We start from the raw sequence: 22,881 nt of genomic DNA on the forward strand, positions 1-22,881 counted from the left end.
CGATAAGCAATCTGTAATGGATTAATTCGGCCAGACTTGAAATAAAAATTTGTCTGAGGGGCACAATTTCAGAGAAAACATACATATATGTAAATATATATACACACATAAAAACTGGTGTCTGTACTTGTCTCATATTCTTCTTTTGATCTCAAATCCAAACGCCTTAAGTGTATAGCACAAATAGCTGATTTCACTATATTTTGGAGGGCACTATATATATATATATATATATATATATATATATATATATAGCCTACCTATATTTTATTACAGGGCATTAAACTTAAAGAGTGAAATAATAGGCTACACACAAAAAAAGACTAGCCTACAAGAAGGATGGGCTTGTGGTGCTTCTGTTGCTCTGCCCTAGTTTGTAAATCAAGTGAACGAATTATACAGCAAGCAGATCCATCATCCATTCTCGGCTCTCCATTCTCGCTTTTCTGATGCGGCGCGTGCCCCGGGTTTGTCCGCCTTTCTGCTTGATGAGGATATTTGCTTGCAGACTGCGGGCGCTGAATAATCGTGTAGGCAGCTCTTGAACTGTTTTCGTCGTTTCTGCGGAACATGTATTTCTGGAGAAGTTATGAACTGTCTGTTGTGGTAAGAAAACTCTGCAGAAACTAACGAGGCACCTAGCGTTTCCTTCGCTATAATGTTGGAATATGTTTTATAGGAAAGGAAATAACTATTGACGTGTGATTCGTATGATTTTTAAACATCTCATAAACAGACATTTTTTGCGCCTTTGTCCAGATTCTGTTTTTAAGCACAGCAACAGGATGGCATGATTTAGACAACAGCGAATACGACTGCTGGCCGTTAGAAAATCCGGACGAACACAATATGATAGATTGTGGAGGTGAGTTTTTAAATGTGACACTTGTTGGTTTGCTTTTCGGTTCTGCCTACTTAACTTTGCATTTCATCTGCCATATTTACACACCATGCACAGAACGCATGATTTTAACTTGCTGATAAATTATGTTAGCAAAGTTTTTCTTTTATTTTAGTAGCTATGTGTCTATGTACTGGGAAAATGGATTATAATGTCAATATTATTATTTTGAGTTTATTATTTTGAGTGAACAAAATCCTTCAGATATCCTCCTGAGAGGCAGCCGAATTATCATTATTATTATTTTTTAGTATTTTAATTTTTTGACATAATGCAAGTGTCTTGGGTGACAAAAAACACGTTGCAGTGAAAATATTTTAGGTAATATTACATGTTTTATTTTTATTGAATGTCGCTTGTATTGCTCGTTTCAGTATAGTAGAATATATGGTTCTTGAGAATAAGATCAGAGAAATGAATTACCAGGTGGAGGATAGAGTGGATTTCACGTTTTTAAATACACAGAACATGTTCATATTAAACTATCGCATAGTTATTATACCATATTATGTGAACTCGACTGGAGGGCTTTAATTTTCACGAATTTATTTCAAATACGGCTTGATGAACAATAGTTATCTACTAGATGGAATTTGTGTTTATTCTACTCTATAACATGAACTAAGTGACACTGTTCATTTTGCATACGTACTATATTGTTTTTTATATTGATCTGCTTACTATTTTACATTATTCGTTCGCAAAGTGTGACATTTGTCCATATGGAATTATTGTCATTAAATTCAGCTTCGCTTTCTATTACCACTTGCCATTCTTCCTGCAATTGGAAATATTTCTGTGATCTTGACCAGGTCTGGAGATGGCTTGGGTGCACCGTCCTCCCGAAAAGGTTATCAGTGGGGAGACATTCAGCGTAACTTATACCGTTACTGTCACAGAAGACTTCTACCAGTGGGCTGTGGACAACATGATCTTCACTCACAGGTACTGTTTCATTTTGGTGGTTAAAAAAAAAAAAAACAGAACCCGCCTCTCTCTGCTAAAACACATCAGAAGTTCAGTTTTACAAATTAGTCTGGGATGTGTTTACAGGTCTTCACATCACAATCCTTTAAAAAAATGTATCAAAGCACTGTAAGAAAATCTATAATAGTGTTAACTAACAGACGGTTGTGCTATAATGAAGAATGTTTATTTATTTAAGTATTATGTATTTATTGATATGGCAGTCCCCTGCTGTGCAGATTTGATAAAACGTACAGTACTTTTTGCAGCAGATATTTACAAGCATAATTTTTGAAGCAGTCTTCTCTTACAATGTCCATCATTTTTGTTGATCAGCTTATTTACAGAGATGAAATGAACAGGGTTTAGTTCTCAGGAGAAAAGGGTGGAGGAAGGCGTTTATCAGATTTGTGCCGTATACTCCGCAGTCCTGAATCGGTTGAGAGCCCACGAGCCCCCCCCCCCCAACCCCCCCCTCCCCCCTGGTGTTTCCCTCAGTTCCATCAGCGACGCGTTGGCGGCCAAACGCTTCTGCGAGGAGCGCGAGTGTCCCGCGAACTGGAAGGATGCCAATGGGGAGAACTGCTGCATTCACCACGCCAACATCCACTCCTGCCCCATGGGGTACATGGTAATGCATCTCCACCGCTGATCCCAAACCTCAAAAACACCCTCCCCCTTCGCCCGAAATGCTAATGCGCTCTCCACATGCCCCCACCGGCATCTCAGAAGCACCCTTCCGCTTCGCCCGAAATGCTAATGCCCTCTCCCCATGCACTCCCCTCCCCACCTCCATCTCAAAAACACCCTCCTTCTTTGCCCAAAACGCTAATGCCCTCTCCCCGTGCCCCGTGCCCAATGCACTCCCCTCCCCACCTCCATCTCAAAAACACCTCCCTCTTCGCCCGAAATGCTAATGCCCTCTCCCCATGCCCCCACCTCCATCTCAAAAGCACCCTCCTTCTTTGCGGGAATGCTAATGCCCTCTCCCCGTGCCCAATGTCCTCTCCCCCCCCACCTGGGCAGGTGAAGGAGAGAATCTGTGGTCCCTGGATCCCAGACGACGGCAGGATTTTCACCCACACCGTCTCCACGGCGGGCAAGATGACTCAGTCCAACTGGACCGCCAAGGTTTGGCCCAGCTGCGTCGCTCATTAAGGGGTTTGGCGCTCCTGGGAGGGCACTGGCCCGACCGCTCGGCTTGGGCCCAGGTGTGCGGGATCGTGACTCACGCCTCCGCTCTTTTCAGGTGGTGCTCTTCCACCTGGGGGTCACCTCGCTCATCGCCCACATCCGCGTGGGCAACATGCAGGTCGCCCTGGAGGCCACGAGCAACGTGCTGCCCGCCATAGGTACCTGTCACTCAAAACACACCTGGACTGACACTCATTTACCTGCAAATTTATTCGTTTTTTGCCACTAACCGTGTTGTTCCCATCAGTGTGCGGAGATGACGTGTGTGACGAGGACGAGATGTGCTCCACCTGTCCTGCCGATTGTGGGGAGTGTCCCATGACCGCTGCCGTGAAGACAGCCATCGGTTTGCCCGTCATCATCATCTTCATCAGCTTCATATTCATAGCAGTGGTGAGCAGGACAAACTATATTAGCATGTGTATAAAGTCATATACTGTTGCTCCACACCCCCTCATATTTGCCACAACTGAATGCTTTTTTGAATGCACAAAGAAACAGTGTTCATCAAGTGATTTATTTATTTATTTATTTATTTGGAAATCTGTATACTAAGGTTTTGTAAGCAAGAAAATGTATTAATATACGATATAACAGCATCAAATAGACTTTCAGTCATTTTTAGGAATAGTTTACGAGCTGCTTGGCTTTTGCAGTCATTACACGTCATGTTTATTGTATGCGTCTTTACTTTTTAAAATTATATTTCAATATAGTTTTCAATCCAGATCACAATGTCGTAAACAAATCTCCACCTTGTACTGATCAGTTTCCTTCCTCGGCTGTAGTGGTTTCGGTATCAGAAGCAGAAGATGTTTTGGGATGAAAGCTGGATCATTGACTTCAGTCAAATAAAACAAGGTATTATAATGGAGTTTTTCTGGAGCAACTGTATTTGGAAGCTGCAGTCTTTGCAAGGGTGTTTGTGATTGGCCGGCTCATGCGCAAACAGCTTCTTGGGGGTCCAATGGGAGGGACGCTATGTCAGGAGTTCAGAACATTTCTTTGATCTGGAAACACTGATTATCCATCGCACTTCTGATTAGAGTCCTGTATCAGAAGCACGGCAGTAATTGAACCCCTCCAGATTTGTTTACGTGAATCTTGATTGCGTTGTCATTCGCATAAAGAAGTTGATTCCGGTGATTGCATTTACATTCACCTTAACCTATGATTAATTGTGATGCCGTTGTACAAGGAGAGAACAGTGATAGAGGTAAAAGTACAGATACTAATGAAAGGACTGCCTCATTTCCATGATTGATGACAACAAAACAGCAAAATATACAGTGCTGTGAAAAAGTATTCACGCCCTTCCTGATTTCCTCTGTTATTGCATATGTGTCACACTGAATGGTTTCAGATCTTTAGACAAAATTAACCAATTAATCTAATTTAATTGATCATTGGATTCAGCATGATTATGATAATGAACCCTGTAATCTGAGTGAAGTACTCACCACAAAGTTTCTACATGCACACTATGCCATGATCAAAGCAAATTCCAGAAGAGATGAGATTAAAAGTTGTTGAAATATATCAGCCTGGAAAGGGTCACAAACCATTTCTAAGGCTGTGGGACTCCACTGAACCACAGAGAGAGCCATTATCTCCAAATGGAGAACACTTGGACCAGTGGTGAATCTTTCCAGGAGTGGCCGGCCTACCAAAATTTCTCGGAGGGTGTAGCGCCAACTCAACCAGGAAGTGACAAAAAAGTCCAGAAGAAGTAGGTCACTAATTATTGTTGTCGTGTTACTATCTGTTGTCCCTGTCAGACCAGCTGGCACGAACCACCATGGGCAGCATCATGAGTGTCCCCAATGCCAACAGTGATTCCAACGCCAGCTGCGTCACTGCCCTCAGTTCCTGCACGGGCGGCCCCAACACCACCCGCAGGCAGCTCTTCACCCACACCGGCATCTAGTGAGTGCCCCGCAGACCTCCAGGGTCTCCGGTCCTGTAGGGGGCGCTCTACCTTAATCAGGGAGCTGATAAGTTCTGAGATTGCTGAGATTCTATGTACAGTATAAGTATCCTATATGGAATAGAATAGAATTCAGTAGATCGCCGTACTTGATTTAAAGCACATTTAATTTTTGGATCAGAATGTAAATTTCTCAGTTTTGAAACTAACACACTTACGTGATTTGTGTCACACAGCGATGGTCGCACCGTTGCCATTAAGAAAATTAAAACTAAGACCTTTTCCCTCACAAAGACAATCCGAAAGGAAGTAAAGCAAATAAGGTAAGCGAGACTTGTCACGTTTCAGTAAAGTTGTCCCATCCATGACTACAGAAATCTGGAATTTTGGTATCTAAGCATTTGTTTGGCCCTGACAGCTGCTTGTGTATTTTTTGGACTGAATGTGTTCAGGGAGTTGGACCATCCCAACCTGTGTAAGTTTTTCGGAGGGTGCGTTGAGGTGCCAAACGTGGCCATTGTCACAGAGTACTGCCCCAAAGGCAGTCTGAACGACGTCCTGCTCAACGAGGACGTTCCTCTCAACTGGGGCTTCAGGTCAGACTTGCGTCAGACGGGCTGCACGTCAGTCTCAGGGAGGCACTCACCGCGTAACTCATTTATTCGTATTCCACCTGGATTTAGGTTCTCCTTCGCCACCGACATCGCTCGAGGGATGTCGTACCTCCATCAGCACAGGATCTGTCACGGGAGGCTGAAATCGCCAAACTGTGTCATCGACGATCGCTGGGTCTGTAAGATCACAGGTGGGCAGCAGAGAAAGCACACCTTACACCTTTCCCTTTTCAAATGATGACCAGTTAGAGTTAAACTAACAGTGAGCATTTCACTTTAAAGAGCAGCCATGTAGCCTTTAAAGTTTTAGCCTTTAGTTGCCTTCAAAGAAAGCCTTTGCTCTAAAGTTTATTAGCGTGGTGTCACCGGACTATGATGTGGTCTTAACCGCTGATCTCAGTAAGATCCTCTGAGCCACATGCCAGCAGGACTGCTTTGTGACATCACCAGTGCTGCATTGTGACATCATCACCTGCAGGGCAGCGGCTCATTAAACAGGAAGTAAAGCTCAGGAGGCTCCCTTCAGACCAGTAGCCACAAACCTAAATGTTGAATAAATAATTTCTGTGGCAAGGAACGTAGTTGTAACTTAACTTTATATATATGTACACTTGTTTATAACAGTGAAGTGACGACCAGCACAGCTTCCATTGCAGATGGTAATACAGGTCGATTCAACCACACGTCATTTCTCACACAGTAGGCTGCACGTGGTGACGTTACTCATATGAATGACTTGCACTAAACATGAACCAGAAGTCTCACAAACGCACGTTTTTGAGATCCTCTCGACCATCACGACGACGAAACACTCTCGCATGGCGACAACAAAAGGGGCGGCGAAATGAAACAAATGAATTTTTTTTTCTCTCTCCAGACTACTGCCTGCCAACGTACAGGATTGAGGACTCGGCAGAGATGCCCAGCACCTACCAGCAGAGACTGAGGGAGGTGTACATGCCCCCAGAGGCACAGACCTCCAGCATGGAGCCCACTCTGCCGTGGGACGTGTTCAGGTGAACGAGTACACACGCAACACGTATCCACATTAGGGACTGCAGGATGAGGCTTCATGACCCCTGTAATGGGCGGAGCTAAGGAGTCCGACCATTCACAGAGCTGTAACGTCTGATCATTCACTGACCAGAGAGTTAGTGGCAACACAGGGGAATACAGACTTACTCCTCCATCACTGCTTAGTTCTGTACAACATTGCAACACCCTGTAAATAGTAATAAAGAAATGGCATGGTAAATTAACATGGTGCTTTTAGATTATCATTTGCTCTTTCTTGTAGAGACATCAGAACGAAGATATTTACATTTGTGTTGAAATTATTGTGGCGTTTTCTTGCAGTTATTCTATTATATTACTGGAGATAGCCACTAGAAGCGACCCCGTCCCTGTAAGTGTGACCCCTCCTGAAGCTGGTACCCCATCTGCTTCTGTGACGTGCTTGTCTCCGCGTTGTCATGTGTGCTGTTGCCGTGGAAAGATTCAAATATTCATATTTTATCAGATACCTCAAAAATCACTTCCAGCCCATTTTCTGTCCCGTGTTTCTTTTTTTTGGCACGTTTGTCAGTCACGCTAAATTTGAGAGTGAAAGGGTCGATATTTTTAACCGGGGCTGCCCAACCCCGTTCCTGCCCATCTACCCTTCTGTAGGTTTTCACTCCAACCCTAACAATGCCCACATCATTCACCAGCTTGGAGATCTCATTGAGCTGCAAATTCATAGAACCAGGTGTACCAAATTAGGGTTGAAATGAAAGCCTACAGGATGGTAGCTCTCCAGGAACAGGGTTGGGCAGCTGTGGCTTAATGCTATGTCGGTGCTGAATTAAACAATATTCAGGCTATAATTCCCAGGCTCTCCTTTTTGTCTGCCAGGTGGAGGATAGTTCCCTTGAGTGTGCCTGGTGCCCCCCTCTACCAGAGCTCATCTCCAGCAAGGGGGACAACGCCTGCCCCTGTCCCACAGAGTATGCGGAGGTAGGCAGAGAACCGCTTTTAATGGTTCGTGAGATCACAAATATGCGATTAGAATGTTTTTAGCTGAACAATCTGATGCTGATGTAGCAATCACTGGTGGCAGCTGAAAGCAATGGAGTTCTAGAACACTGGTATAGAATGTTGAAAAAACATTACAAACGACCTGTTCTTCAAGGGGTTAAGCCTACATCGCTCCGCTTAAACTGGGAGAAAGTGCTGCTCTGATTGTCTCATTTCTCTTACTACGGCTCTGCAGCTGATCAGGAGATGCAGGTCTCACAACCCCGCCCACCGGCCCACCTTTGAGCAAATCAGGAAGTTCGCCAACAAAATAAACCCCCACAAAGTGAGCCCGGTTGACATGATGATGAGCCTGGTACGTGAAAAAAAGAGAGCGGATATACAGTTGCTGACGGTGCTCAGCTACTGAACACAGATATTGACCAGGCCTCTTTATGTGCTGGATCACACATTATGGTGATTTCCACAGATGGAGAAGTACAGCAAGCATTTGGAGGTTCTGGTTGCTGAGAGGACACAGGATCTGATGCACGAGAAGCAGAAGACTGACCGCCTCTTATACAGTAAGACACTTCTCTCTCATATTCTTATGAAGTGGGACATTTCTCCCACTTATCATACAGTGGCCAGACGGACTGTTATCTGTGATGCCAAGGTAATCAAGTCTGAAGAGCAGCCATGTTTAAAATGTCTGACCATCCCTACGGGGAACAAATGACCACTGATAACAGTCAGTACTGCTGAGAATGCAACCATATAAGAAGATATGATTCAGTTATGCTCATGCATTCAAAGCATAATTACTCATGATATTGCATTAATTACATTTGGCAGACGCTCTGGTCCAACATAAGTGCATCCACTTTAGCTACATGTGCAACGATGCCAGACCTGGCTAATGACCTTCCCAGACCAGCAAATGCACATACAACATTAGCGAAGTGCTAAACCTGAGTAAGCTGTGCTAACCTTGAAGGTTGAATACCTACAGATAGTAACCATGACAGGTCATAAATACATAAAACCCTTAAAAAAAAGCCACAATCTGTATCTGAATTAATTACACAAGATAGGAGTAGTGAAGGTGAGCATGGGAGGGTCGCGATGCATTCTGAAGAGGTTAGTCGTTAGTCTGCCTCAGACTAAGTCCTGTGATGCTACTGTGCTGACCACTGTGGGACACTAATCCCACTACTGAACCTCATGACTGGGAAAAATGACCATTTCAGTTGCCTTGAGGATGTGAAATGGAGAGATCCAGCAGTGTGGAGCACTTGGAGGGAATGCACAGCATCCCAGTCATTGCTATATTGAACCTCAGGGGACAGTCCATCATCCAGCTCCAGCTGCCCTTCAGGCAAGCTGAGATGACTAGAGCTGAGAGTTGGGTGCAGGTACATGGAGGAATAGCTGAGTGTTAGCATGGTGGAGGTATGAGAAGCCTTTGGGAGGACATAAACAGGCTTCAGAGAAATAAGGCATGTAGGAGAACCATGGTGTCTAGGTGAGCCACCATCCCCTAAAGGAGTGTCCACAGATGTAGGCTTCACCCCACTCAAGTGCCATGGCTGTGAGCCATGCGTGGTCCGAGTGGAGAGGGGTAGTATGCGGTTTACTGTGTGAAGAGCCGCAGGGAGGTCCAGTAGGATGAGGACAGAAGACTGAGAAGATGGCTGCAGATTGGAATGCCAGGCTGAGGATGAAGTCTCAGAGGAGTCAAAGGCCTAGAAGCCAGACTGGAAGGGCTTAAGGAGGTTATACTCGCGAGAGGAGGTGGGATAGTTGCTTAGATACGGCATGTTCCAGGGTTTTGGAGTGAATGGATGCCTTTGAGCCTGGGTGGGGGTCTCTGGATCAGAAAAGGTTCAAAACCCCAGATTTAAAGTGAGGGTTTTTTGTGAGGATCACCATTATCTTGTAATATAGACCAACGGCTGAGTGTCTTTGTGCTTTATGTGGGTTTGGGCTTGGGTTAAAGCTACGATGTCGTTGCTTCAGGTATGCTGCCCAGGCAGGTTGCTGACGACCTCAGACAAGGGAAGCCCTCACAGGCCCAAAGCTACGTAAGCGCTACGGTGTTTTTCAGGTAAGCCAGAAGAGTCGTGGTTTCCTATCTCTGAGTAGATCTTTCCAGGCCAGAGCAGCCCAGCCCTGTTCCTGGAGATCCACCGTCCTGTAGGTTTTGTGCCAACCCTAACGAAACACACCTCCTTCAACAGCTAGAAATCCCGTTGAGTTGCTAATTAGTAGAATCAGCTGTGCCAAATTAGACTTGAAATGAAAACCTGCTGGACGATAGATCTTCAGGCAGCCCTGCTTTAGACTATAAAATGCAATATTAAAGTTATGGATACATGATATGTGACCCTTATTTCCTGCAATGCATTTTTCATTTTTATTTCTTTCACAGTGATATTGTGGGTTTCACTCAACTGTCCAGTACCAGCACACCATATCAAGTAGTGGATTTTTTAAACAAACTCTACACAACCTTTGATGAAATTATTGACAATCATGATGTATACAAAGTGGAGACTATTGGAGATGCCTGTAAGTACATGTTTTTTCATATTCTGATTCGCTGTATGCTTATAATGTTAATACTGTCAGTCATTACTGACATTGCAAAAAATCTACAACAAGCATATGACAGTGGAGGGTGTCTGACTGTGTTTCAGACATGGTTGTCTCTGGTGTTCCAATGGAGAATGGCATTCTTCATGCTTCTGAAATAGCCAGCATGGCGCTGGACCTGGTTGCCGTCTGCAAGACCTTTAAAATCCCCCACAAACCCAACACTCTGCTTCAGATACGAGCTGGCATCCATTCAGGTATGAAGCAGTATATAGACAGAGTTTCTATGTGAGTTTTCGGTGCTACTTTTGCCTGTTTAAACCGTATGGTATGAAGGCAAGAACCAAGAAGTCAGAGGCCATGTCTGTGCTTGGTTTCAGGTCCCGTTGTTGCTGGCGTGGTTGGGACTAAAATGCCCCGGTACTGTCTGTTTGGTGATACGGTGAACACAGCTTCTAGGATGGAGTCTACCAGTGAAGGTATCTGTAGCGTTCAAATGGCACTTGTCATGAAAACAGACGCCCTCTGTAACCTGGCATGTAATGTGCGTTAAGCGTTGCAGAGCTACGGTGACAAATTTCATGGTTAAAAAATAAGGTTCTAAAGTGTAGTTTGTGCACAACTGATGAAAGAAAAGTGGCTGAAGATCAGAAACTGCAGTTTTGTTTTGGTTTCGGCAGATATTCAGAAATAAAACATGTTTGTAGTGTATTAAAGGGGTTTGTTCTGTTTCCCGTTTAGCTCTGAAGATTCAGTGCAGCTCCAGTGTGTTCTATCTTCTGGAAGAGATCGGGGGGTATACGTTGCAGTGTCGAGGCATGCTACAGGTTAAGGTATGTATTTCCATTATTTCAGACTTTTCACATATTGGAGTAATTATGTTATAGTTGTATTATGACTTAAATTGAATTAAAATGGAATTTTTCTATGTCTATTTCTATTTTCTTTTTTGATGTTTTGGTCTTTTTAAAAATAAATATAGGACATTAATGCATTTAAGTTTTATTCATACAAGGCAACTTATTTATTTTTATATTATTTTAATGGAAGCAAATATGCATGTCAGTGTTCTAGAACTGCATTTCTCTCAATTGCTAGTAGTGATTGTTCCACGAGGATTACAATGTTCAGTTAAGAACATTGTAGTCACATATTTTGTGGTCCTTAAAGGGTTAAATGTTATTCTGCAGGCAGAGATGCGGGTGTTAAATGTTGAGAAGGTGCAGTTTCTGTACTGGGGGGCATAGCAGTGCTGTTCCGCACCCTCTCTCTGAACGCGCTCTCGTGTCTCAGGGCAAAGGCGACATGGTCACGTACTGGTTAGAAGGCAAACAGGCGGCGCCTGTGGCGAAGGAGCACGCTAAAAAACCTCCGTTGGCGCTGGAGAACGAGGACCAGTACGCCTGCATCCCTGGGTTCCTGAGCAACGACCTGCTTGTGGATCCGGTGTGACTCAGTAATGGACAGGGCCACTGAAACTGGCCTTCCTTTCATGATGTACTTTCTCTTCTTGGGAGCACTTGAATAGCCGGGACCCATCAATAATGGAAAAAAAAAAAAAAAAAAAAAGCTATTAACCTCTGTTTAAAAAAAAATGCTAATGTTAAACATGTGAACACCATAAAGAACCATGTAATTCTCACATTGTCGCATTAGTTCATAAGTACTGTAAAAAGATCTTAACTGATAGCTGTAAAGACTATTCCATATCCAGTCCATTTTGAGAGGTAATCGTTTTTGGTTTCTCCAGCTATAGTTGGATATTTTCTTGTAATTGTCTTGAGTAATTGTGTAATTCACTTTTAATGTGTGCTTAACCATGAGAACTGAAAAGGGTATGTACTACTATGTGGTTATTTCTGTTTTTTAACATATAGAAATGAATATATTGGCTCATATTCTTTTAGTCTTGAAAATTGCAAATGTCATAACGCTCCATTATTACGTGCACTTCCAAAAATAAACAACTGATGTCAGAGTTACTTATTATTCTGTTTAATTTCATTCTTCTATATAGAACACACATTCATTTGGCAAACTGAAAAACAAGAAAATGTTTATTTTGAAGCTTTACTTGAGGTGATGTGAAGTTTTATATCATATTTCACACATAATTGTACCACAATATTTACATTGTTGACATCTGTTTTCCTCAAAGTCAAATTAAGCCAAAAAAGGATGTCAGAACAGGAGTTTCAGGGAACTGCAATAATAATCTTGTAACCGGGACAGGTGTGCATTAATTATGATTAATTGAATGCGCAAACGTGCTTGTGCAGGTGGTCAGTGCTTTCAAGCTTTGAAAGCCCATTCAGACAGTATCTTTGTCATGAGGTTTTAACTATTTAGAACTGATACGTTATGGCTTTGTGTTCTAAAATGGAACTGAAGTGGCATCTTTGAAGAAGGAGCCAAAATGGCGATGCCTTTGTTTCAATGATCAGTTCCAACGCTGAAGTCTGTTTAAATGAGTCATTTAAAGTCATTTTAAAGCAGGGGGAAATAAATAAACCCTTAAAAGAAAGCTCAGGCATCAGATGGACGAGTGCAGCCCCTGCAATGCAAAGCGGATTGACATTCTGGTCAAAATTACCATCGGCGAAAATGAAAAAAAATATAAAAAATTTTAAAAAGCACGGGCATGCACTTGAAGTAAGACTGAGCTCTTAATGCACCGACACAACATAATCAAGCTAATCCCGTTTAAGGGCCACTAGGATTCATGGAGAAGGACGGAAACACCTGGTGTGATGGGCAGAAAGCTCGCTACCCAGGCGAAAAAGGGGGACTGGGGTTAAACCATGAGGAGGGACCGACATCTGGGACACCTGGGACCTCTGGGACCTCTGGGGTCCCGGGATAGCAGAGTCTCTTTCGGCTTCATTAACGCGCAGCAGGCCGAACACGAGGAGGAGAGAAGAGGACATGCTCAGAAACACCCAGAAGACATCCTGAGCACGAATCCCCCCAGTGTTTCACAACACGAGTGCCTGCTTCAGGCAAGACTTTTTTCGCTGCCTTGGAACCGCTTATTGTCAACAGTCCGCCTTTCCCAGTTGGAAAAAAAGCACTTTAATAGGTCACAGATGAGTCACAAGGGGGGGAAACATAATTGAATGAATGGGACTGTGGAGTGTGATAATCACAACAATTCCTTACCAAGAGAGAAAGGGCATTTTTGTCTCTAGGATGGAGGGTCCAGTTTATAAACAGAAACGCTAATGTAAGGGGGGATGGTTCTAATCAGTGGAATTCACTGCCTGTTTTGTTTTGCCACAAGCCATGAAGAAAGATAGCCCGTTGTCACTCATTATCTCAATGCAGTGGCGACAGGAGCGGTTCCCGACTGTTCCCTGCTCCCTGAATGGGATGTGACTGCCGCAGCTGATGCCTGGCTTCGCTAAGCACCCACCTCACACGGACAGAGGCTTCCTCCGGTCCTCTCACAAAGTGATTGAGCAGAACTGATATTACAGGATCAACACAACGGACCCAGTACTGATCCCACTGAAGAGTTTAGAGAAATCCTCCCCAGGGGTTAACCACAATAAGGCTGTGTTTGTGTGTGTGTGTGTGTGTGTGTGTGTTTGTGCATGTGCCAGCAATCATCCGTTTCAAGACAGAAATATCAGCAAATTATACAGACCTTGCATTTTACAGCAGGCATGTACAGCATGAACACAAACAAAGTACAAATAAATAAAGTAATAAATAACAAAACCGATCAAAAATATATCCACAGTATCATGCAAAAATAAAATAAAATAAATCATGACTGTTTGTCTAAATGATCAGCAAAATGGATAGCCGACACATTAATTCACCATCGGTTAGGATTTTGAATTTTCTGAAACTGTATTTTTGACTGGAGCAACATATGTCCCCATATCTTGTTGAGTATGTGATTCCACGAGTGACACTGTTATTTTCGATAATTCTACGGGGTGTCACGCACCTGTTGAAAATTTCCTGAAAAATTTCCCTATAGGTTTCTATTTAATCATTCAGCAAACCATCAACCGCACACAAACACAATAGTCCTCTTTTCCTAGGCTCCCTTGAAGTGCTTATGTTAATGAAATGCGTACGCACAAAAGACCCTCGCGTGTTTCAATTACCCATATCATTACCATTTCCAAGAGCAAATGGGGAAAGCTCTGAATGCAAAAACAAAGATCAAAGCAAAGAGGACAGTTCTGGATCACATACACAGGTAAAAAAATTTTTTTTTAAACAAGCCACTGATGCTGCATCTGCTTTTAAGCAATAAATACAAGATGTATTTAAACCTTCTTTCACTCTCCCAACTGACGATCTGTATTCATAATGATACTGTATGTGTGGGTCTACTATGTACCCAATCAGGACTGTATGAACTGTAATTACATACTGTAAACAGACTGGGAGTTGATACAAAGTGGATCTTGGTCAGTTCAGATATCACTACATGTACATGTTTCCAAATCACTGGACACTCAAAACACGTGCAAAAACAGTCCTGGAATATTCAGGCTATACTTTTTCACATGGGTGATATGGGTGTTTGATAACTTTTATCATTAAATAAATGAAATAATTTTAAAATGTGCTTTGTGTTTACCCAAAGTGCCTTCGTCTGATGTTACATTTTGAATAAATATCTGAAACAGAGTGACAAATCAGTGTGACAAATATAATAAAGGAAATTTGGAAGAGGGCAAATGCTTTTTCATGGCACTGTTTTTGATTAAAAAGCATATTCTAAGTTTCTCTGTGGAATGGTAAATGGTAAATGGACTGCATTTATATAGCACTTTCATCCAAAGCGCTTTACAATTGATGCCTCTCATTCACCCATTCACACACACACACCCACACACCAACGGTGAAAGGCTGCCATGCAAGGTACCAATCAGCTCGTTGGGAGCAATTAGGGGTCAGGTGTCTTGTTCAGGGATACTTCGACATGCCCAGGGCGGGGGATCGAACCGGCAACCCTCCGACTGCCAGACAACCGCTCTGGTCACCCCATGAATGAAGTCCTGCTAATAGCACAGCAGTCCCAAGACAATGTGGCTCCTTAGGGGTAAATGGATATCAGACTCATCTTCTGTCATGTGCAAAAATTAGAAAGAAAATAGAAGACAGAAAATGCATTATTCTGGATGACCTGGGTCTGTGAGCACACCACATTTTTTTTATTCACACCACCTAGTGGACAGTGAGATACTGCATCTTGCCATACAAATCTCAAGCTCCGTGCTTTGCTGTGTATAGTCTAGTAGCATGTGATGAGTTCATCGTGCATAAGCATACTCTCGCTTTTAAAACATCGGCAGAGTTGACATCCCGCCGAAACAGTCACCAGCTCCATCAGGTGGAAACGAATAAAACAGACACGTTGCTGTCCGCAGCCATTTTTGGCCACTAGCTAAAACATCTTAAATCCATCTCAACTGCAATGGCCCCTGCACACATCAATGTACCTTGTTGAACTGTGCATTCAGTTTTGCATCTTCAGTTTTTTATCCAGTTGCCACTGTGCTGCAATTCTTGTGCCGTAGATCACATATCCCCAGGACAGAAGTACGACTGCCAGGAGAATCTAAGAAAGACAATGCACACAAACTTAAACAATTGTTTTAGGTATCGTTTTGACAAAAACCCACCAAGAAGATAAACCTGAGCAAGGAATAGTTTGATCATTTTTGAACTAAGAGATAACCTATTATTAGTTGCTTAAGAAAATTTGTCCATGTGCAAATGGTGAAGGTGGGGACAGGCTCTGGAACTTTAATTCAAGGGAATATCTAGTTATAGTTAGTGTTACTTCCAAAGGCAAATACAGACTAATAGCAAATAAAGCGTTCTTCCTTAACTGCAATTCGCATGCACACCATCAGCCGGATGAAGTTACAATAGTCAATTAGACAAGAGACGTGAAGTTCCTTTTTATCCCACTCTCCCTTACAATCATTGCTTTTTAAAACAGTCTGAAAGTACTCTTTTCAAACCAGACCAGTTTCTCCCATAATAAAAACTTGACAAACGAAGACACCCAACAAGCTATCAAACGTTACAACACTCATTGAGCTAGTCTAGCTAGGCTAACTATAGTACCCAGCGAACTGAGCAAGCAAGCTAGCTAGTTAGCTAGCTAACTGGGATTACTGGCATTGGCTGTAACGTTAGCAACTCACCAGAGAATATATTCTGTCCAAAGTTCGATCGTTGACATAAATCATGTTTAGTACCAACTAACAGCTTGCAAACCCCAGCTATCTAACATCAATCAAACGTTCGTCTCCTCACAAATTGTAGACACAAACTTGGATTTGGAATTCATGATAACTATGACAACGGTTGTACTCAACAATGCCAGCGCCCCTGCAAACAACTACGGGTAGAAACAGAATCACCCTTCAATCAAATGGGGACTAAATATTATAGCGCCACCAAACGCGCGCCCATAGTCTAGATAATTCGAAATATATTTAAACAAAACAAATTATTGATTATACATTTTGTTATTATAAACATTATATGAGACTAGAAGTTATATCAAGCTGTATGACATTTTCGTAGATAAAATTGCATTCAATGTCGTAATAATAATTATTCATATCCACACCGCAATTATATCATTGGTCCTCCAAGCCACCAGGCTACACGAAAAAACACCATTGATTTTTTTTACCGTGAGGGCAACCCAGGCCGCCAGTATACCAGAATCCTTTGTTTTAGCGTAAACTTTATGGTTATTTAGAATTATTCCAGTGAGCTAGCTATACTAAACCTACCCTCTGATGCTGAAAAGGAAATTGTCCCCAGTTTATGTCACTTTATCGTCATGTTACGGGTGTTTGTTTTCATCAGCGATTATTTTTTGATGTTTTGACTTACAAAACAGATTAAACACATGAATAGTTTCTGTTTTTCTGTCGCCTGGTCCAGGTAAGACGCATCGCGAGATATCTAACGATGGTTAGCTAAAAGCGAAATTGGAACAAGCTTGCTTTACTGACCTAATGTTGCTAATGTTGTATGGTAGTTTAATGTTTATACTGCCAGTGGACAATATTTTGTTTAGATTGCACAGCATTACATTACGGTAGTGCTCCTGGCTTCTCATATTTGGTAATTTTGTCAGTGTTAAGGTTAGATGTGGCACGTTAGGTAATTTATTATTTAAGTGGCTAACTATCAATAGTACTAGTGTGGTGAGTGTTGTGTCCTACATTGGTTTGTGTGCGTTAGCTTGTAAGTATTCCAGTTTCAGTGTACTTAACGTTAGCCAGCTACTTAAACGATAGCTACTAACGAAAATTATTTAGTCTCTTGTCAATCTGACTTAAGCCAGTCCGACGGCTGCACTGAAATGTTATGTAGCGTAAACAAAGTTAAAATGGTTTAATGTGGACTTCTGAGGCTAGCCAGATGTAGATTTTTTTTTTAATATTGTACTTTTGCCACAATTATCAGTTGTGTTCAAATAGCGAAGACCATAACGCAGGTGCTTAATTTCAAATAAGTCAGCTATGATCATGTCTGTATATTTAAGTCGACGAAGTCATAACCACCTCTTTTAACGATCTGTTTTACAATTCGTGTACTTCAAAAAGCAATCCACAAACAAAATAACAGGGAAGATAATCAAAATAAGAAATAAATGCCACATTAATGACGTTACTAAGCTGCTGTGCGAACTCTGGGATTGGCTACCATTGCAGCTGGTATGTGCGTTATGTTTTGTGGTTTATGTGCGTTAATCGTTTGCCTATCGACCCACAGATGATGGCGCCTACAAAGATGAAACTGCGGATGAGGAAGAAAGATGCTTCCGGCAAGGCGTCGCAGAGCATGTCTGCGGAGGCTTCGCCGGACTCCAAGTGCCCCATCTGCCTGGACCGATTCAACAACATGGCCTCCCTGGACCGCTGCCTGCACAAGTTCTGCTTCCGCTGCATCCACGAGTGGTCCAAGAACAAAGCCGAGTGCCCCCTGTGCAAGCAGCCCTTCAACTCCATCTTCCACACCATCAAGGCCGAGAACGACTTCAAGGAGTTCGTCCTGCGGCCGGCGGAGAACGGGACCCTGGGGAGCCCCGGCAGCCCTGGCGCCGTCCGGCTCCGGTACGGCGGCGCCGCCGCGGCGCTGGGACGGGAGCGGCGGCAGTCCCCGCGCAGGACGTCCCCGCCCCCGGACCACGGCATCATGTTCGAGGGCCTGACGGGCTCCGCCCCCCTGCAGCAGGACCGGGGCGTCCAGCGCATGATGGTGCGGCTGGCGGCGAGGAGGCGGGCGCAGAAACAGGGGCGGGCGGTGCGCCACCTGCGGGAGCAGGAGATGGTGACGTTCCGGCGGGCGCTGTACCGCACCGGCGTGCGGGTGCGCAGCGTGCGGGACGGCGGCCGCCACCGGGACGTCTCGGCCGCCTTCTTCCAGCGCAACCCGGCCTGCCTGCACCGGCTGGTGCCCTGGCTGAAGCGGGAGCTGACGGTGCTGTACGGCACGCACGGCTCCCTGGTCAACATCGTGCAGCACATCATCATGTCCCGCGTCACGCGCTACGACATGGACGACCAGGCCATCCAGGACGAGCTGCGGCCCTTCCTGCTCACCCGCACCGACCACTTCCTGCACGAGCTGATCAGCTTCGCCCGCTCGCCCTTCAGCATGGAGGCGTACGACCAGCACGCCGTCTACGACTGCCCCGCGCCCTCCTACGAGGAGGGCAGCAGCTCGGACTCCTCCGTCATCGCCATCTCGGAGGACGAGGAGGACCCCGCGGAGCTGGCCCGACGACCCGCCTCGGCGACAGGCAGCGGCCTGAGCCAGGCGCCCTGGGACGACGAGACCCCCGGGCCGTCCTACTCCACCGCGGAGCAGACGCAGTCGCCGTCGCTGTCCGTCAGCGAGTCGGCGTCGGAGAGCAGCAGGGGGGAGGCGGGCGGGCCCCAGGCCCAGCCCAGCGCCCTGGTGAAGGCCGACCCGACGGCGAAGGAGGACCGGGACGCCTCCTCCGCCGAGGAGGACTGCATGATCGTGGGCTACGTGAAGCCCATGGCGGAGCGGACGCCCGAGCTGGTGCAGCTCTCCTCCAACTCGGAGGAGGAGGAGTCGGCCCGCGAGGAGCCGCCCCAGCACCTCCGCTTCCCCAGCCTCAGCCCGCCGTCCTCCTCCGCCGGCTCGCCCGCGCCCAAACGCGGCTCCCCGGGCGCGCCTGGCCAGGGCCTGCCCCGCGGGACGCCCGAGCCAGCGGGCGAGGACCCGTGCGCTTCGGAGCTGCAGAGACAGCACGGCTCCTCGCCCGGCGGGGACTGCGTCGCCCACACGGACGCGGCCTTCGCGCCCACTGACCGCCCCGGCGACGAGCCCGCCCGCGAGACGGACGCCGGAGGGCATGGCGACCGGTCGAGGGAGCGCTCGGGGTCCGGTGGCGGCAGGCGGTCGGGGAGCGCGGAGCTGGGCTGTCCGGCGAGGAGCCCCACCATCTCGGTGCACAGCGACAGCACGCTGTCCCGCGGGAGGGTGCGTTCGCAGTCGCCGTCCCGGGACAGGGTGCGAGAGAGGAGGCGGGACAGGGTCGCAGGCCAGCCCAGGCACGGGCGGGGCGAGGCGGCGGCGGCTTATTCGTACCACTGGGAGTCCTACAGCCACTACAGCAGGGAGAGCCGGAGCGGAGGGGTGCTGTACACGCAGAGCCGGGCCTACCGGTCACGCCTGTACGCCGGCCCCGCCCGCGGGCCCCGCCCGCGCAGTCGCAGCCGCCCCCGGGAGCCCCAGCACCGCGCCCGGGCCCGGTCCCGGTCCCGCAGCCCGTCCAGCACCAGCTCCCAGGGGTCCCGCCCCGCCCCCCGCGGGTCCCGCCACGACAAGCCCGGCGGGAAGAGGAAGTACAAGACCCGCCACCTGGAGGAGTCGGCCAAGGGCCGCGCCCCCAGAGCGCCGGCGCCGCCCGCAGGCCCCGCCCTCAAGGACAGCCGGGGGGGCGAGAGGCGGCGCAAGCGGTCGCGGAGGAAGAGCCGGAGCCCCAGCGTGGAGATCGTCTACGAGGGCAAGGCCACGGGCGCGGCCCGCAGGCACCAGAGGAAGAGGAAGAAGCACAGGAAGAGGAGCCGCAGGCACAGGAGCCAGGAGCACAGGTCCCCCACCGTCATCACCATAGACAGCGACAGCGACCGCGCGGCGGACGTCAGCGACCGCGTGGAAGTCTCGGACCAGACCACGGACGCCGGGCCGTTCGGCAGCGAGAACGAGGTCTCCGCCGGCACGGAGCCCCCGTCGGACGCGCACCTGCTGGAGTCCATCCTGCAGGACCTGCAGCAGCACATCCTGCCCGTCGACCAGGACCGCGCCGCCGCGGTCGCCAGCGCCGGAGCCGCGGCGGCGGAACTCTCTCCCGACTACGATAAGTGCGGCGCGCTGCGCGGCGAGAGCGGACACTCCTGCGTGTCGTCCGGCGACGAGGCGGGCGCCGGCAGCCCCGTGATCACCATCGGAAGCCATTTCATTCGACAGAGCAGTCTGGACGAGGCACCAGACGCCAGTGCGGTCTGTTGCTCTGACTGAGGCTCAGAAATGTGCAATTACACACGACGTTTTTTAAAGTGTGCGAAACCTTAACTAAGGGTGAACATTGAAACGGTTAGATCAGACTTTTACAGGACGGACATTGAATTTGCTGTCAGAGGTGTGTTCTGTGGAAGTGTTAAAAAGCTGTCATTTAACCACATCAGCACTGTAATTGTCAACGTCAGCATTTTATAAGTGACTCCATCCTAAACGGGAAGCTTCCGGTTTTTATTTACTCAGTGCTGTTCAACTTGCACTCTGTCACATTTAATGTTTTGGAATAATTGCCGACTTTGCTACTTTTAGAAGCTGTTCGTTTGCTGTATTACTCAGGGAAAAAGATGGCTGCCTCGTATTTCATAACATTCAGCTGAAGCAAAAGATCATACCTGTTTATGGAACCCTTAGTTTTTTGTCCTTCAGGACTTGCTGACTTAACCTTTGAAAATGTACATGTCTTTTTCACATTTAACTGGACATTTCAGAATAAAGCAGCTTTGTGTTGCAATTGCTTATATGGTAAGTAATGTGAGTCCTGTTGGTAGATGGGTTATGAAAATAACCTTACAACCACTTACCTATCAGCTGGTTAGTTACGGCATCTGTGGGAAGACACAGATGCACCAGCTTCTCAGTAGTGTAATTGAAAAAACACGTTCATTCTGTCTCAAGTTCTTGCCAATATTAACATCAGGTGTCTGGCATCTTGAATGAAATACTAAAATTTACCCTGGACTTCGATGGTTGCAAGCTGAGTCAGCAGTCTTCTGAAAACCGAAGAAAGAAAACAGAGTAAACCGTAGAGGCACGAGGAGCTGCCTGCCGGGGGAAATTGTTTTTCCCGTGCATTTAAACCGGTAATTAAGCTAAAATTAATTAAAATAATATAAATTCATATTGATATAAAACATGTTATATCTTAACACGAGAGCTGGAGGTCAGCCGTGGCGTGTCTATTCTATGTGGATATTATTCCCCTCGAACTCACTGCTGTTTGGAAGCCCATTAAACAGTCGCACCTCCATAGGCGTAGATTTCGGGGGGGACGCAGGGGATACGTCACCCTCAATATTTAGAACACGTGCATTTGTTCTCCCCAATAAAGACATGAAAAAAGCATTTCCACCATAAATTGATACAGAAAAGGCACAAATTGGTGCATAGTGCACCTCTGATTGGATAAACTATAGGCTAAACTGGATAATAACGATCTTCAAACAGCTGTAAAAAAAAATTAAGAATGACACCAACATTGTTTTTTTTTAAGTGCATAATGTGACTATTAAAACGATTATTGTGATTGCACGGGGTCTTCATTCAGTTATCCTCAAGTAACGAAGAAAAATGACGGTTCATAAATGAGTAGCCTTTTTCAAAAATAAAGGTAAGGTCAGAAAAGAAACTACGAAGCCTACTGTATAAGGAAGGCACACGTATAGTAGCTATATTTGGTCTGACATTGCTAATTCATTTGATTCACTAGCGCTCGACAGTCAAATAAACTGTACAGTACGTTTCAATTTCACGTGGTGGTGCAACATGTAGCAATAAACACCTTGTCATCGATTCACATTCTACAGTAAGTACGCCATACTCTTATTAAGACACCAGGGCTTCAATCGAAAGGCTGTGGCCGAAGTGTGTGACGTGGAAGTTTGGTTTTTGTGCTTCGTACAGCGACGAGTTAAAGCTCCAGGAAACTGAAACCTGTGAAGTATTTGCTGATGTGTTGTTTTAAGACTTTTTCGGATAGGATAAAAATAAAAACCGTCAGAGAAATATTTTTAAACGATTCTTGGAAAAAAAGAAAACGAATAAAAGCCTGTCCAGAATATGGCTTGATTTCCCTCTTGGTCAAACGCCAGTTTATCAGTGGACGGAGTTAACTAGGTATTCGTTATGTAAACGAGGCTCTTGCCACTTTTGTGAGCGTGAGGCATGGAATCAAAGACTCCTTGTTCTGGTGTAATGTCCGGAGTTTATGACTGCAATAGAGTCAAATGGTACTGTATGGTAGTTCAGTGTTGCAACGTTATTACACACTGAATGCGCTTCAGGTCTTACGAATATGAATGTTAATGAGCGTAGGATACACGCCCACCCTGTCCCTTTCTACTGAACAGGTCACAATAATC

General features: G+C 45.8%; 2 protein-coding genes and 1 long non-coding RNA gene across 5 annotated transcripts; 2 read left to right on the top strand and 1 right to left on the bottom strand.

Moving 5' to 3' along the window:
* The first annotated feature begins 390 nt into the window (after positions 1 to 390).
* Positions 391 to 12,174, top strand: LOC118232595 (atrial natriuretic peptide receptor 1-like). Of its 2 annotated transcripts, none has more exons than XM_035427656.1 (23): positions 391 to 606; positions 760 to 865; positions 1,714 to 1,846; positions 2,366 to 2,498; positions 2,894 to 2,998; positions 3,117 to 3,219; positions 3,309 to 3,454; positions 3,850 to 3,922; positions 4,840 to 4,987; positions 5,225 to 5,311; positions 5,441 to 5,584; positions 5,672 to 5,793; positions 6,480 to 6,618; positions 6,959 to 7,007; positions 7,496 to 7,597; positions 7,854 to 7,973; positions 8,088 to 8,181; positions 9,617 to 9,704; positions 10,029 to 10,168; positions 10,297 to 10,449; positions 10,573 to 10,671; positions 10,934 to 11,025; positions 11,486 to 12,174. In XM_035427656.1, exons 1-23 carry the CDS (start codon positions 571 to 573, stop codon positions 11,642 to 11,644), a joined length of 2,571 nt encoding a protein of 856 aa, XP_035283547.1. In that variant the 5' UTR covers positions 391 to 570; the 3' UTR covers positions 11,645 to 12,174. The 2 variants fall into 2 exon arrangements, with proteins under 2 accessions (XP_035283547.1, XP_035283548.1); XM_035427657.1 differs by having other exon boundaries at positions 11,383 to 11,514.
* A 60-nt stretch (positions 12,175 to 12,234) lies between these two features.
* LOC118232597 lies at positions 12,235 to 16,577 on the bottom strand. Its single transcript, XR_004766346.1, has 3 exons — positions 16,372 to 16,577; positions 15,658 to 15,776; positions 12,235 to 15,281 (listed from the first exon to the last, which is right to left on the bottom strand). It is a non-coding gene; the product is annotated as an uncharacterized LOC118232597 (long non-coding RNA).
* A 334-nt stretch (positions 16,578 to 16,911) lies between these two features.
* On the top strand, positions 16,912 to 21,261 carry LOC118231115 (E3 ubiquitin-protein ligase Topors-like). 2 transcript variants are annotated; one of them, XM_035424614.1, is made up of 2 exons: positions 16,912 to 17,125; positions 17,963 to 21,261. In XM_035424614.1, exon 2 carries the CDS (start codon positions 17,963 to 17,965, stop codon positions 20,741 to 20,743), a length of 2,781 nt encoding a protein of 926 aa, XP_035280505.1. In that variant the 5' UTR covers positions 16,912 to 17,125; the 3' UTR covers positions 20,744 to 21,261. The 2 variants fall into 2 exon arrangements, with proteins under 2 accessions (XP_035280505.1, XP_035280506.1); XM_035424615.1 differs by lacking the exon at positions 16,912 to 17,125 and adding an exon at positions 17,182 to 17,391.
* The last annotated feature ends 1,620 nt before the right edge of the window (positions 21,262 to 22,881 follow it).

Source organism: Anguilla anguilla, chromosome 7 (assembly GCF_013347855.1).
Source record: "Anguilla anguilla isolate fAngAng1 chromosome 7, fAngAng1.pri, whole genome shotgun sequence".
Lineage (NCBI taxonomy): Eukaryota > Metazoa > Chordata > Actinopteri > Anguilliformes > Anguillidae > Anguilla > Anguilla anguilla.

Coding starts and splice junctions, on each gene's coding strand:
- LOC118231115 (XM_035424614.1), top strand. CDS start 17,963: ATGATGGCGCCTACAAAGATGAAACTGCGGATGAGGAAGAAAGATGCT.
- LOC118232595 (XM_035427656.1), top strand. CDS start 571: ATGTATTTCTGGAGAAGTTATGAACTGTCTGTTGTG. Junction 866..1,713: donor CAATATGATAGATTGTGGAG/GTGAGTTTTTAA, acceptor GATCTTGACCAG/GTCTGGAGATGGCTTGGGTG. Junction 5,585..5,671: donor CCTCTCAACTGGGGCTTCAG/GTCAGACTTGCG, acceptor ACCTGGATTTAG/GTTCTCCTTCGCCACCGACA.